This window comes from Telopea speciosissima, chromosome 9, assembly GCF_018873765.1.
Source record: "Telopea speciosissima isolate NSW1024214 ecotype Mountain lineage chromosome 9, Tspe_v1, whole genome shotgun sequence".
NCBI lineage: Eukaryota > Viridiplantae > Streptophyta > Magnoliopsida > Proteales > Proteaceae > Telopea > Telopea speciosissima.
The window spans coordinates 46,058,908-46,075,352 of NC_057924.1; the positions used below are offsets into that span (position 1 = coordinate 46,058,908).

The 16,445-nt window shown below is 38.8% G+C and overlaps 2 protein-coding genes across 3 annotated transcripts in view; both read left to right on the forward strand.

The window, feature by feature from the left end:
• The window catches only part of LOC122639776 (peroxisomal (S)-2-hydroxy-acid oxidase-like), a 50,013-nt gene that overhangs the window by 15,273 nt on the left and 18,295 nt on the right, over positions 1-16,445 (forward strand). The window lies entirely within an intron of this gene.
• Positions 9,147-9,893, forward strand: LOC122638958 (RING-H2 finger protein ATL46-like). Its single transcript, XM_043831808.1, has one exon. It carries the CDS (start codon positions 9,147-9,149, stop codon positions 9,891-9,893), a length of 747 nt encoding a protein of 248 aa, XP_043687743.1.

The window sequence follows — 16,445 nt, forward strand, 5'->3', positions numbered from 1 at the left end:
TCAAGATACATGGAATTTGTACCCCAAGGGGTCAGCTCAGTTGGCAAAAGACCAACTCTCCAAATAAGAGGTCATGAGTTCAAACCATCTTGGGCCTATTCCATCCCCTATCCCCCCGGCCCCTATTGAAGTTCTCCAATTCTCAAAAAAAAAAAAAAGGAATTTGAATAATAAATGCCTTTGAGGAAGTGGCCCACAAGGAGTCTGGTTCAGCTATTAACTTCCAGGCCATATTCGTCAGCATGGCATGATTATGTTGGATCCGACTCCTCTACTTCCATCTTACTTCCGAGTCTCCACAGATCACCACGTGTCAAAGCAGTCATCCAACATTTGAAAATGAAATATTCAAAAAATTTCAAATTTTCGTTCAAACCCTTATGAGACCATTGAACCATGACTTAAACCCCTAAACAACCCAACCCAACAGGCTCAAAGGTTTCTCAAACCAAACTCCAAACCCCAAACCCCAAACCCATCTTCTCTCAAATCCCTAAACTCTACCAAACCCAAACCCATCTTGTTTCTCCTCTTCTTCTTCCTTCCCAAAACTCAACTATTCTGCTCCTCCGGTATAATAATAGTTACCGCTAATTGCTTCATTTGTTTTAGCTACAGAGATATTAAATTGTTAACAAAAATGTCATCCAAAACGTCTGTTTCCAACAGTAAAATCGGGTAAATCGTTCCTCCAAGATCAATCACATTAACTATCACACTTTGTTCTATCTTCTCCGTCTGTTCTCTCGTGTGAAATGTAAGATTAAAATATCATGGGCAGCAAGTATAAGACTAGAAACAATAAATAAATAATAAATACAAGACTTATCTGATTGGTATGACAAATAGTATCGCACCGAGTCAACAATACACGTCCTCTTGTGTAATCCGAACAATAAATGGTAGAGTTGAGTCGCATCAAACGATGCTCTCCTTAAGGTTTTTAGATGCCCCCATTCTGCAACGGTTGACCATGCATCTATACCTCCAAGATGAAACAACTCTCTAATCACATAGGTTGCGTTCCAAATGTGATTACAAAGGGTGTCCAAAGGCTATATTCACTAACTCATCGACACTAATCGATTACAGTGGAAAAAAAACTAAAAATGCTTCTAAAATTAATTTCAAAAGCAATTGTTGGAGAATGAGCAAGACCCCTCTCTTTATATAGGAGAGGAAGAGACACCACTAAGGGATGTCTCCAAGAGATATGTCCGAACTCATGTCTTTTCCCATAAGGCTTGTTTGTTAGCCACTCAAACAAGTCTTCCAATAGGCACCTATTGGCTATTTAGGTGTCTATTAGGAAAGCACTCCACCCTCCAACAAAATCGTATTTCCAAAAGTGGCAAACAAACAAGCCTGTGTCATAGGTCATGTGATGGACACCCAACCTATGTGAAGAGGTTTAACTCCCGAATTAGGTTCAAAGGGTACAAACGAAGTCACCGATGACCTGACTAGTACTACTAAAATTTACTCATTCGATTACATGGGAAAGTAGTACCACCACAATGAAATGAGGATGAGTTAGATACTCTTAATCAAGCCAAATCCTACGAAATGTGGGGGTGTGTTAACGTGGTGCGCATTGGTTGACCTTAGTGGATGTAGGAGGTGAGGCCGCCACCGATGAGAGTTTTAAAGGCGAACTCTTTAAACGTCCATGAGACCAAGATAGGGGACAAGGCCGGTTAAAAATGTCCAATTTTGTCATGAACGGGTTAAGTCACGTAAGGTCGAGTAGGATATGGATGGTGAGCTTGCGGCTACGCCAATGAGGAAAGGTTCAAGAAGTCGACTTCACCCGTATCTGTAGCGAAGTTCATCAAACCTAGTGTAGGTTCAAGTCCGAAAGACACGCAACGATGTGTCCTACTAGGTCTAATATATTCACTAACTCGGTGTTTTGTTTTATCGGTATTTTGAATCATGGGGATTGTTGGATTTTTAATTGTTTTAAAATTAAAGATTCAAAATACGATTTTGTTGGAGGGTGGAGTGCTTTCCTAATAGACACCTAAATAGCCAATAGGTGCCTATTGGAAGACTTGTTTGAGTGGCTAACAAACAAGCCTTATGGGAAAAGACATGAGTTCGGACATATCTCTTGGAGACATCCCTTAGTGGTGTCTCTTCCTCTCCTATATAAAGAGAGGGGGTCTTGCTCATTCTCCAACAATTGCTTTTGAAATTAATTTTAGAAGCATTTTTAGTTTTTTTCCACTCGTAATCGATTAGTGTCGATGAGTTAGTGAATATAGCCTTTGGACACCCTTTGTAATCACATTTGGAACTCGCAACCTATGTGATTAGAGAGTTGTTTCATCTTGGAGGTATAGATGCATGGTCAACCCAGATTGCAGAATTGGGGCATCTAAAAACCTTAAGGAGAGCATCGTTTGATGCGACTCAACTCTACCATTTATTGTTCGGATTACACAAGAGGACGTGTATTGTTGACTCGGTGCGATACTATTTGTCATACCAATCAGATAAGTCTTGTATTTATTATTTATTTATTGTTTCTAGTCTTATACTTGCTGCCCATGATATTTTAATCTTACAATCTTAAGGTTTTTAGATGGGTATAAGACTCGTAGAATTGCTTGATTTCCTATGTGAAAAATTTGTTCTATTTTTATTGGGATTGAAAGGGAGAGCGTCTCTATTACATACATCGAACATGGCAAACAACACAAGTATTTGTGAAGTTTGATTTTTCACATGTATCATTCTCATTGGACATGAAATGCAGTCAATGGCATTTACCCAAAAGCCTATGTGTGAAACGGTTGAAATCACTGGTTTGTGGTGGTTTTTCAAAAGAAAGAGGGTGCTTGATTGTTTCTTGTCTAAGAGAGAATGGGTAAAGTTATGTGGGGACCGAGATGTATACTAGAATTATTGGAGGCGTGCCGGCTTATGTTCTTCCACGTTCAAGCTTCAATTCCAATCTCAACGGAAATGATGGAAACTCTAAATTACGATTCCGGCCTCGCTTAGAATCGGCATAGAGGAGGCTTCGTTCAACGAAGATACGCTGTGCCGCCTTCAAATTCAAGAAGGACTTCGTGAGACTTGTCTCGTGGAAAGGAATCAAGGAGGGAATTGGCGCTATCCTCGCGCGCCATCGTGCGCTTGCTCACGGCAAAGGAGATTGATATCTTTGCTTATGTGGGAAGCGACCAGTCCCTCCCTCGATTTGTGTTTGGACACGCATTCGTGTGGACAGCCATATGAGAAGAAGTCGATTACGCTCGATCGGTAGTTCATGTATGCTTTACTGTGGGCAGCCCCTGTAATCGAAGATTGTGGAATGTGGGCGTCATAGTTGTGAGCAAATTTGCCACTTTTGGAATAGAGGTGGTGTTTAAATTCCTCTTTATTAGAGATATAAAAGGATGATCGGTTGATATGTGACTCTTTGTCATGACAACCGTTGGAATAATTGTAAAGGATGCATGGTTTCACACCTACACCAATTGGTCCTTTTGGTTTTATCAGTACTCTATTCTTTGGTCTCACATGTTTGGGTTGACAAGTTTGGTCACCATGTGGTGTTGGTAAATCATAGCGTGTGTACCGTATCTAGTTGTCTTTGAGAAGTGCAATCACAGAAGGTTTGATTTTCAATTTCACTACAATTCTGTCTCCTAGAATGGATTAAGTTCACAGTCTCTTGTCTTAATAAATGATTGGATTGTTTTTAATTCCAATGTGTTGCATTATGGTCATTGATAAAATGTTTCATGGAATTTTTGAGTTTTTCTTATTGGTTGTATGGGCATATTCTATGGGGTAGAAATTCCATAAGACCCGACCAATTTTGTTTAATCGATCTTTGGCGGTTCAAACCATGTGGATTCGTCTATTGGTTTGGTTTGTTGGCTTTTCAAGCCAATTGGTAATTAAGTTATTTGACTGTTAGTTGATCGTAAGTCTCATTTATATGGATATTTGCAAGTATTTGTATGCATATAATATTGTGAACACGCAATCGGTATTGCTCGATTATTGTGTTACAAGATGCAAATTTTTTTTATTGAGAGGGATCGTGATACTTTCACTTATGGGCCTAATGGACAACGTTATATGTCGGAAATTGATTTATTCAGCCCTTCAATATGTTGCATCATATGTTATCGGAATTGGATGTTTAAGTTGAAGGCTTGGTTCTTATATTTGATCTGGCCAGGTTTATACATATTATTATTAGATTGGATTATGGAAAGTCTATGTATGTATTGGCTAATAAAGCCATGTACTAGATTGACTATCTTAATTGTTTGTCTATTAAGACAAGTGACAATATATGATACATGTTGGTTGAATGCTTGTTCTATCAAGTATTTGTGCATGTATATATATATATATATATATATAAGTGCATGGTTTCATGACTGTTTATTGATAAGCTATAATTTGATATGCAAGTAAAGTTGCATGGTTGAATTAGTATGGAAGTGTGGGGGTCACAGTTCTCTCACAAGGACATTCTCATATTAATTTGGCTTATATCTCTAAAAGTGATAAACCCAAAATGTGGGGGTTATTATGAGAATGCGTGTATTCGTATGCAAAGTCTCTCTTTTTTCAAAGAGATAGTTCAAGTAAAATGTTGGATTTCTACTTGGAAAGGAAGTCAAGTACATATGGAACGTATTTGAAACAACACTTTGGTTCAAAGGTGGCATGTACAAACATGTGTTAGTGGGTGTGATTCATGGAATCGGTAATATAAGCCTAAGTTATAGGTTCCACCATGATTTTATTTTTTATGGCTTCGTAAGAAAGTCGGATTTGGAGCCATACGGCTATGAATATAAATGATAGATATATGGTGATGACCAAAGCCAAATTGTGTTACGAAATACAAAGGATATGGTCAGAGAGAAATAAAGACTAATATGTCTTGATTACATATATCCGGTGAGGCTAAGGAAGGTAGCATTATCATTCAAGTATAGTCGGGATGAAAATGACTAATACTATTATATAGCCTCGACCATTATTGTGGTATACATTTAAGGAATGAGTTTAAAGTTCGTGTCATAGGTCATGTGATGGACACCCAACCTATGTGAAGAGGTTTAACTCTGAATTAGGTTCAAAGGGTACAAACGAAGTCACCGATGACCCGACTAGTACTACTAAAATTTACTCATTCCGATTACATGGGAAAGTAGTACCACCACAATGAAATGAGGATGAGTTAGATACTCTTAATCAAGCCAAATCCTACGAAATGTGGGGGTGTGTTAAGCGTGGTGCGCATTGGTTGACCTTAGTGGATGTAGGAGGTGAGGCCGCCTACCGATGAGAGTTTTAAAGGCGAACTCTTTAAACGTCCATGAGACCAAGATAGGGACAAGGCCGGTTAAAAATGTCCAATTTTGTCATGAACGGGTTAAGTCACGTAAGGTCGATGGTAGGATATGGATGGTGAGCTTGCGGCTACGCCAATGAGGAAAGGTTCAAGAAGTCGACTTCACCCGTACTCGTAGCGAAGTTCATCAAACCTAGTGTAGGTTCAAGTCCGAAAGACACCTGCAACGATGTGTCCTACTAGGTCTAATATATTCACTAACTCGTGTTTTGTTTTATCGGTATTTTGAATCGTGGGGATTGTTGGATTTTTAATTGTTTTAAAATTAAAGATTCAAAATACGATTTTGTTGGAGGGTGGAGTGCTTTCCTAATAGACACCTAAATAGCCAATAGGTGCCTATTGGAAGACTTGTTTGAGTGGCTAACAAACAAGCCTTATGGGAAAAGACATGAGTTCGGACATATCTCTTGGAGACATCCCTTAGTGGTGTCTCTTCCTCTCCTATATAAAGAGAGGGGTCTTGCTCATTCTCCAACAATTGCTTTTGAAATTAATTTTAGAAGCATTTTTAGTTTTTTTTTCCACCGTAATCGATTAGTGTCGATGAGTTAGTGAATATAGCCTTTGGACACCCTTTTGTAATCACATTTGGAATCGCAACCTATGTGATTAGAGAGTTGTTTCATCTTGGAGGTATAGATGCATGGTCAACCCAGATTGCAGAATTGGGGCATCTAAAAACCTTAAGGAGAGCATCGTTTGATGCGACTCAACTCTACCATTTATTGTTCGGATTACACAAGAGGACGTGTATTGTTGACTCGGTGCGATACTATTTGTCATACCAATCAGATAAGTCTTGTATTTATTATTTATTTATTGTTTCTAGTCTTATACTTGCTGCCCATGATATTTTAATCTTACATGAAATGTTACCACACAGAGAGAGAAAGAGAGAGGTGGTGGTGGTGGGTTAAAACGGATCTACAGTCTCCAATTTAATTTCGATCCAATTGGAAATAATAGGAACGGAAGGAAAGGCAAGACTGGATTTGAATTAACAGTCTCTGTAATCGAGGAGAAAGGAAGGATTGTGTTTAAGGAATAATAAAAGAGATAAAGGAGGAGGCGATGAAAGATTTAAGTGAATAAAGAAAGGGAGAAGAGGAGAAGAGGAGAAGAGAGGAGAGGAAATGAGGAATAGCGAGATGGTGTACTGGTGAGAATGGAGTTTGGAGACGCACGTGGTCGCCAGGGGTACAGGATGGGGGGCCCGCATAAATCATGTGGTCGATGCTAGCCTGGCTTCTCATTCTCTCTCGCCATTAAGAAGGATCCACATCCTCCACTTCCAAAGCTCTACTTCCATCCTACTTCTGTGAGCTACCAGCATGCCACCTGGCCTGAAAACCATCCAACGGTTGTTAATTAAAGAATTCAAATTATTTTGAAATCTAGATGAGATCTATTTGAACCACCTTAAACCCCAAACCAAACCCATTCGATCGGTTCAAAACAAACCAAACCGAATTTATTTCCCTCAAACTAAACACATTTCACTCATTTGTCTAGGGTTTCAAATCGAACAAAAATTCCCAGCAGAACCTCTCTCGAATCCCTCCCTCTCTCACTCATCCCTCTCACAACTCCTCTGTAGCGACGGCGACATCTTCTCTCTCACCCTGTTGCTGCTGCTTTCCGGTGTACTCGCCCTAACCTAAATCTCGATCTCCTCTCTCACTCACCCTGGAAATACTCTCTCGCGCCTCCCTCATCCTCTCTGTGTTCTAGACGACCCTTCTGCTCTTTACAAACCCTAAACGAGAAAACTAGTTGTAGCAGATTTCTCATCTTCTTGTTTGATCGGATTCTCTTTCCCTATTTCCCTCCCATTTCACAAACCCTAAGCAAGAAAACTAGTTGTAGCAGAGAGGGAGGAGAAGGAGAACTTCTGAGTCTGTTTTGAGTTTTGAGTTTTGAGTTTTCTCGTTTTCCCTTGGCAGAGAAGGAGAAGGAAATTGTGTACGTATGTCTTCTTGAGTTCATTCACAGAGATCGATTATTGAGTAGGGTGTTTTTGCTTTTGCTAGTTCTTTTCCATGTTCACATTTTCCTAGACCATCAGGTTTGACAAGAAAAATGAGATCGATTATTGAGCTATAATGTGCAATGGCTAGACTTGAGTATCGATTACATCTACACTTCATGCATTAAAACATTTTGGGGTTATGCAAATACGCCAACAGAATCTACCTCACAAGCTGATCAATTTTTTGTTTAGATTTCATTTGTTTCTAGCTAAAACCATGTAAGATATATATCTAAAAACAAGTGGAGAATTGTTTTTAGTTGAGAAACAAATTGCTCCTCAGATTTTGATTTTTTTAAAAAGATCTGCACCTCAGATGTGTCCTGTATATCATTTTTCGAATAACAAAATGACATTAGATTATTAGTATTCTCCTTCGTTATTTGGGTAAAACATTGAATTAGTAGAATTGAATTTGTTTCTTGCTTATGATGGAACCTATGATTCAGTTGCACTGTTGGAATTGGATTTGTTTTTCATTTTTTTGTTCTTTGAATCCATCCATTATTTATGATCCATTAATTTTTATTATATACCTTTGTTAATACAGTTTATTTAGGTAGGAGAGTCTTTAGCTCAAACAGAAGAGCACGTGGGGTTACACCCATGGGATGGTGGTTCGAGTCCACCAGGACTCAAGATTCAAGAACAATTTTTCCTTTCATTTTTGTTGTCTGTAGCTTTTCCCCCCTTTCTCCATTATTTTGAAGTAATCTGTTTGATCAATCTTATTGCATGTAATGGATCCACTATCAAGTGTTTAATGCCCAAGAATACTTAACTTTGATCCACTGTGTTCAATGGTTTTCTTTGATCTATCTCAAGTACCCTGCAGCCAGATTGGATACCTTGTATTCTCCATGTATCATTGTATAAGATGCTCTGTAAAATATGATTCAGCAGACCCTACTCTGTCCTTGAGTTACTACATCAGTAATATTGAATCCTCAGCTGGTTGATCCCTTATTACCCACCCTTATCCATGTTGTTTGTTGCATTATTTGCAAAGTTTAGGGCTCCCCGGAACAAGATGTTCAATTTTGGGTTTAAGCACTGGTACAACATATTATTTAATTGTGTGGATCTACTGCATTCAATGGTTTTCTCTGATCTAATGCGTTCAATGGTTTTCTCTGATCTATCTTAAGCATTACTTCTTTGAACATTATCCTGAAAAGATTCAGCACACAAACCAATCTATAAATCGGGTTCAACATTGTGAGGATGATCATTACATGTAAGAAGCTTATTCACTTGAGCAATTTTGTAATCCTTGTAATTTTTTGCAATGAATCGACTAAGCTGGCTGCCACAGGCATGAGGTAAAACAAAGACAGACTTAAGAAGAAGAATCTGGATTAATTGCAGAAGCCTCTCAGCAGGGAAGGGGGAGAAGGGGGAAGGGGAAGGAGAGACCTGAATTGGATTTCATTTTTTTAGCATAGAAACACCTTCTCCAGCCACTGCTTTGTTCTCAAATCTCAAGAATGTTTGCTTTTCTTAAGTACTATTTGCTTGAATGAATTGGGTCTTATCTTAGTGGGAGTAATGGGTAATCTTTTCTGTTCAGTTCCTTCAAATTAAAACAAAATTTAAGTTGGTTTTCTCTCAAAGGCAGGAAAGTATGCTTTTTCTTAGCTTACCCTGAGAGGTTTTGGTTTTCATATTAGAAAGATGAGACCAAGGACGACTCTCTAGTCCTTCCCATCTACTCATCCTTAGATGTCTTGGTTTCAGTCTCAAATCAAGGAAAAAGATGATACTTGTAACTTTCCACTTGGTATTTCTCCTCTTTCTTCTTATCCCTCATTCAGATCTCCTCATAGTAGTAATGATCAGAATGGATCAACCCCATCGTCATCTGGTAGAAGAATCAGTCTAATTGTTCTTTTAATCATAGTTATTCTAGCTGTTATATTCTTCATATCTGGTCTGCTCCACCTGCTCGTTATATTCCTCATAAAGAAACCATCTTCCTCAGCAACTTCTCAGTCTAATAGGTACCTAGATTTGTCTGGCTCTGATGCTCTACAAAGACAGTTACAACAGTTATTCCATCTCCATGACTCGGGTCTAGATCAAGCTTTCATATATGCTCTCCTTGTTTTCCTCTACAAAGAGAAAATGGGTCTAAAAGAACCCTTCAATTGTGCTGTTTGCCTCTGTGAATTTTCAAAACAAGACAAACTTAGATTGCTTCCCATACGTCGCCATGCTTTTCACATCAACTGTATAGACACTTGGCTCCAGCCAAACTCAACATGCCCTCTTTGCAGAGGAACCCTCTTCACCTTTGGCCTTTCTATTGAAAACCCAATTTTCGAATTTGATGATCCAATGGAGGAGGATGGGATTCCCACCGATAGAGAGGATAGGTTCCTTCTCTGCGCTTCACTTAGGATTTCTCAAATGGGAGGGAAAGAGGGTAAGAGAAAAGATAGAAAATGGGAAACACGATTTTCGCCTTAGGGTTTGTGAAATGGGAGGGAAATAGGGAAAGAGAATCCGACCAAACAAGAAGATGGGAAATCTGCTACAACTAGTTTTCTCGCTTAGGGTTTGTAAAGAGCAGAAGGGTCGTCTGGAACATAGAAAATGAGGGAGGCACGAGAGAGTATTTCCAGGGTGACTAAGAGAGGAGATCAAGATTTAGGTTAGGGCAAGTACATCGTAAAGCAGCAGCAGCAGGGGGAGAGAGAGGATGTTGCCGTTGCTATCGCCGTCGCCACTGAGGAGTTGTGAGAGGGATGAGTGAGAGAGAGAGGGATTCAGGAGAGGTTTTGCTGGGAATTTTCGTTTGATTTGAAACCCTAGGCAGATGAGTGAAATGGGTTTAGTTTGAGGAAAATAAGTTCAGTTTGGTTTGTTTTGAACCGGTCGGGTGGGGTTGGTTTGGGGTTTAAGATGGTTCAAATAGATCTCATCTGGATTTCAAAATAATTTGAATTTTTTAATTAACAACCGTTGGATGGTTTTCAGGCCAGGTGGCATGCTGGGAGCTCACAGAAGGAGGATGGAAGTAGAGCTTTGGAAGTAGAGGATGTGGATCCCATTAAGAAAAGCTTGAAGTGGAGAGGCAGAGTTTTGTTGGGTTTGAAACAGAAAGAGAGCAAGAACACCTATAAGGTTTCTTTGAATTTTCGTAAACCAACCGGAACGATTACAAGGCTTCTTTGAAATTTCCAAAAGAAAAGATGGGTTTGTAGCAGAGCAGATGAGTTTTTGGGAGGAAGAAGAAGAAGAAGCGGAGAAACAAGATGGGTTTGGGTTTCGTAGAGTTTAGGGGTTTGAGAGAAGATGGGTTTGGGGTTTGGGGTTTGGGATTTGGTTTGAGTAACCTTTGAGCCGGTTGGGTTGGGTTGTTTAGGGGTTTAAGTCACGGTTCAATGGTCTCATAAGGGTTTGAATGAAAATTTAAAAATTTTTGAATACTTTTATTTTCAAACGTTGGATGACTGTTTTGACACATGGCAAGCTGTGGAGGTTCGGAAGTAAGATGGAAGTACCATGAATGGAAGTAGAGGAGTCGGATCCTAGCATCGTAAAATTTGACACCACCTGTTTCCTCTATTTTCGATCTTTAGTGACTGGTGCGAGTGTGCTAGAGTCACTAAGACCTATAAAAGATCAAAGATGATGATCTGACTTCTTTTAGGAAACTATGGATTGTCCTTCGCCTTGGTAGATCCAAAGACTTATTTATCACAATTGTTCAAGAGAAACAAAGATCTTCAAAGGAACGAAATAAGTAAACTCTGTCAATTGTATTCTAACAGAATCGTTCTTTCGAACGAATGAAACATAAGATTTAATCTCCTCAAGAGATTGATGGAAACTTATAAACTAATATTACACTAAATTACTCCTATTTTCTAAGATAAAGATTAAAAGTTTCTGGTGTTTTTATTTGACAAAAGGTCCTTCTTACTCCTTCAAATCCTTTGTTATTAGAGAATAGAAGACCTTTCCTTGGTGCAGATTTTAAGTATCGAAGAATCTGATACACAACTTCGAGATGAGGGGACTTCGGATCATGAAGAAACCGGCTAACAATTCCTACAACATAGGTAATGTTTGGTCTAGTATGAGAGAGGTGTACCAACCTTCCTACGAAGCGTTGATATCTTCCTTATCAATTGAAGTTGGTGATTTATTTCAATAGGAGAATCTACAGGCTTACATCCAAGCATACCCATCTCTTCAAGGAGATCCAGAACATACTTTCTTTGGGAAATGAAAATGCCTTCGATAGAGCGAGCAACTTCAATCCCTAAGAAGTACCCAAGTTGTTCAAGATCCATAGTTTCAAACTCTGCTGCTAACTGAGTCTTCAATAAGGAACTCTCTGCATTATTGTTGCCCATTATAACAATATCATCAACAAAAATGATGAGAACAGTGATTTTACCTTCCTGGTGTTTGACAAACAGAGTATGATCAACATGGCCCTCTTTGTATCCAAAGTTCTGCATAGCCTTTTGGAAACGGTCAAACCAAACCCGAGGAGACTGTTTAAGGCTATAAAGTGATTTTCGGAGCAATGTTCATGTAGACCTCTTCTTTCGAATCACCTTTGAGGAAGGCATTTTGTACGTCAAGTTGTTGAAGGTTCCATCCAAGGTCTGCGACACAAGACAGTAAAACACGAACAAAGTTCATTTTAGCAACAGGGGCAAAGATGCCATGATAGTCAATGCCATATGTTTGGGTAAATACCTTGGCAACCAATCTTGCTTGCACCTTCAACAATACCATCTATTTTTGTTTGATGGTAAAAATCCATTTGCATCCTACTGGTTGTTGGATATGTATGTCTATCAAACCCGGTCCATTCCGGTTCAATCCGGTTTACTTTGTATTGAACCTTTTATACATTTAGATTTAATATTATCACATGCGGTACAAACTTTTTGAGCAATAAATATCCGTAAGTTTACACTTAAAATGGTAGTCACGACTAGGGTTTGGGCTAGACACCCTTATCATATGGTCGTCACATTGGGTATACCTAGACATGGTGATGTCAGGGTATGAATGCGAGTACACATACTATTATGTATTGGCAAAGAATCTACTTGTGTCGATTCTCTCATGTATTACTGTCGGATGTAGGTTTTGGATAGACATGTGTCACCAAGACCCAGTACCTGAGAGAACCTTGTCACTGCGAAATGTGAATGCATTCTTTGGTTCATCAATGACTAAAGTTCAAGAGAACCAAAGCCGGTGTTCTAGGAATGTGTAAGCATTTTGTGAGTGAAAGAGTTGCTCAACATGGTCTCCACTGCCTGATTAGGGAACATCAAGGATAGTTTATCTGTGGATGGTCGGATGAGAATCAAGACCCTGTACCCGTTTTAGAAATGGTTTGTAAAACTTATTTTCACATAAAATGATAAGTTATATTTATGTATTTAATTAAAGAATTTAATCATGTTTTGCGAATTCTGGTCATGTACACAGACATACTAATATGGATATGTAATATGGAATGAGGTTTGGCGGTATTGAGATACATGCCCTAGATTCCATAACGATGATGTTGGTTAGTGGAGGGTTGGAGCATTTTAAGTTGTTATTATGCGGTGTATTTCTAGGATTTGCTAATTAATGATTAATCTATTTATTTTTAAATGGGTTTGATGCATTTATTTAAAAGTCCATTAAAAATTAAATCTATTAATTACTTTATTTCCCTTTTAGATTCTGCTTCTTCATCAATTAGAAGCCCATCAAGAAAGCCCATTAGTTTAAAGTCAAATTTTGAGGAGAGAGAGTGTCAGACTCTCACTGGGAATTGGCATGGGGTTCTTTAGAACCCCAACTATCTAAACACAAAGGGGGGAGCCAACTGCCTATGCTCTAATTCTCAGCCCTCCCCCCCCCCCCCCGACACGATTCACTCTCCTGTCTTGCTTTTGTTCGCTTTGAGTTGAAAGCAGTTTAGGTAAGGGTGTCAAAAGCAAACCGAAACCGAACCGAACCATTTAAATCGAAACCAAACCGAACCATTTAAACCGAAACCGTTTAATAAATGGTTCGCTTATGTTTCAAAATTGAGGCCATTTAGTTAAACGGTTTGAACCGAATCGAACCGAACCATTTAACCGAATAAACTGCTTAACACTCTTAATGTACATAAATGTGCCAAAAAGGAAAAAAAATCGTTTAACGAACCGAACTGTTTACAACGGAAATCGTGAAACCTTTTGATAGATGGTTCGGTTATGGTTTCAAAATTGAAACCGTTTGATTAAACGGTTTGAACCGAACCGAACCGTTTAACACCTTTAAGTTTAGGGTTTTAGAAAACCCTCGTTTTTGTGAAAGATTATATCTTTCTGTACTTGGAGTAGCTGGTTATTTGACTTGAGAATCTTTGGTTGCATCAAGAAGGTTCAAGAAAGGGTTTATTGAAGTGCTCATTGGGAGAAGAACCGTTATCTGAAGAGGAGCAACATTTGAGACTCTCCAGGTTAGCGAATCTTAATGTTTTTATTTATGCATTAATTTTCTTTTATTTGATATTCATGGGATGCGAAAGAACACCCGAATCGATCTCTTTCCGTTGCACATTCGTGTATGGGATAGTTTCCTTCTTCCATGGGATGGAAAAAAGATGTTCTTTTCTCTTCTTGTAAAACCCTAATTTTTATGGGATAAAAAAGAGAAGAGTTTGGTAAATTTTTATACCAAACCATAATAATTTTTTGTGTTGGTTTCCCATGGGCAACCATGGAGATGATTCTATGATTACCTAATAGTGTGGTATCATAACCACCTTTCCTATCCATGGATATCAAATATTTATTGTAATTATGTGTAACTACATCATTCTTCTTGTTTTTCAAAGAATTGGATTCTTTAAGTTAAATAATGGTTAACCTTCTTGATCTCTTGTGGGGAGGAGATCAAGAAGCATATGGATAATACCCACGGGATGATATTTATTAAATCATGGAATCTTTCTCAAGATTTGATAGTTACATAACTGTAACAACTTTCCCATGGAGATTGGTTATAGTAACCATGTGGCTTTGACCTAATTTTTTATTTTTCCCAATTTGGATTTGTACCAAGGAAAGGGAGAACTTGTGGCCATGGCACACACACAGGGGGTGAGCGCATGCTGCCCAGCACCTGCGTGCCCCACCCCTATGCGCCCCACCTCTGCACGCCATGTGCCCAACCAAACCCACGCCCCTACCCATGCCCCTGCTACTGGTATGCCCAGCACGCAGCTGCAGTAGGCCCGTGACTAGCACCACACGCGTGCGGCCTGTGGCTGCTGCCTGTGGTGCGTGCATGTTGTCCAGTGAGTTGGCAGTAGTCTTCATTCCCTCCAAAACAAAACAAAAAAATTAATTATTTTTTAGAAGTGTTTATCAAATCTAATTTAGGGTTTTTGAAGGAAGAAGATGGGTGAAGAGAGTGTCTCTTCACCTAGCTTAAAATAAAAAGTATTTTTTAATTTGATGGGCTTGGGTACATGATTTCACATGAGATTTGATGGTTATTTTTGTGATTTGAAATAATGGCAAAATCCAAATGGTTTGAATGGTGATGTTATATAATGTTGCAATGACTATGTGATTATGGGATTGGCTACCTAATAATGTGGATGGCATGTGTTGCATATGATGCAAATTTGATTTCTTTGTGGGTTATAGGTACATGTGATGCTTATTCTGTCTCTTTCTGTCCCTCCCCCTTTCTTTTTTACAAACTAATGTACTCCCCCCCATGGGTAACCCAGATGGTGGGTTGGTTTCTCCATCAGGGATTTCTTATTTTTGAAAAAGAAATGTATAGATTTTTCCTAGGTTTTTAATGTAATTTTAGTGGAAATAGGATTTCCCAGTTCATGTTGATGGTGATCCACATGTGGCGTTCAAAGTACATGGAGATATTCTTTACCAGCTTTGATGCGTAACTGGACGAAGGACATGATCGAGGCAAAGTATGTGATACATCCATGGCATGATAATGCACTCATGATTCATAGAAGACTTATTAGTCTTGATGGGAGAGAACTTTAATTATTTTTACTTCTATTAATTGCTGACATCCCATAATCACATTAAAAATGGTTAATTAATTGTGCTATCCATGGTTGTTATTTTATGTGAGAATTGATCATTATCCTTCTTTGATATCAATACATGTATGATATGGATTAATCTAGGTTAGTAGAAAAATACATGGCCTCCCATTGAGGGGAAATGTGGAGATTGTGTAACATGGCCTTGCGGATGCCAACAGGATAAAGTCAGGCCCATGGAACATAATTGTCTATATTTATCTCTTATATGATAAGTTTAAAGTACGGAAAGTGAGGATATATACTATGATAGTGGAACAACTTTCATGATTTTATATTCTAACCAATGCAGTGGGTGTATACATGACTTGAGTGTATGTCAACTGACAAGATCTGGACATGACACTCAGGTGGCAAAAAATATTGGAAGCCCAAGGGGCGCACAACATAGTCCATACTACCAAGGTGTGTATAATGACTCCCAACAGGGTAAGTTATGCATGCAAGGGTAGTAAGTATCAAATTCACTTTCCAAGTCATGAGGGAGACTTAAATTCTGAGAGACCATTGATAATGTTTGCTCATTTTAATTTATCGATGGTTATTGATGCATGTGATTTTACTTGTACATGTATAGATTCTATTAGGATAGTTGTCGTGAATTCAAACATGTAAGGCCTAATTAGTGATTCAAAACTAACTAAACCCAATTATGTTGATTGGTATCGGAGCATTAAGCTGCTCCTGACTGCAAAAGAACTTTACTCAGTTCTTAATGAGGAACCTCCTATGGAGCCTCTCCCAGATAACGGACTGGAATACCTGGAAATGTACCAGGATTTTAATGTGAGGGATTCTAAAGCCTCACTATATATACTGGGGTCCGTGGATAAGACAGTGGTGGATTCAATAAAGAACATAAGAATGGCTGGGGGTAAGGTGGATAAGCTCGATGAGCTATTTAACAGGCAGCTCACTCA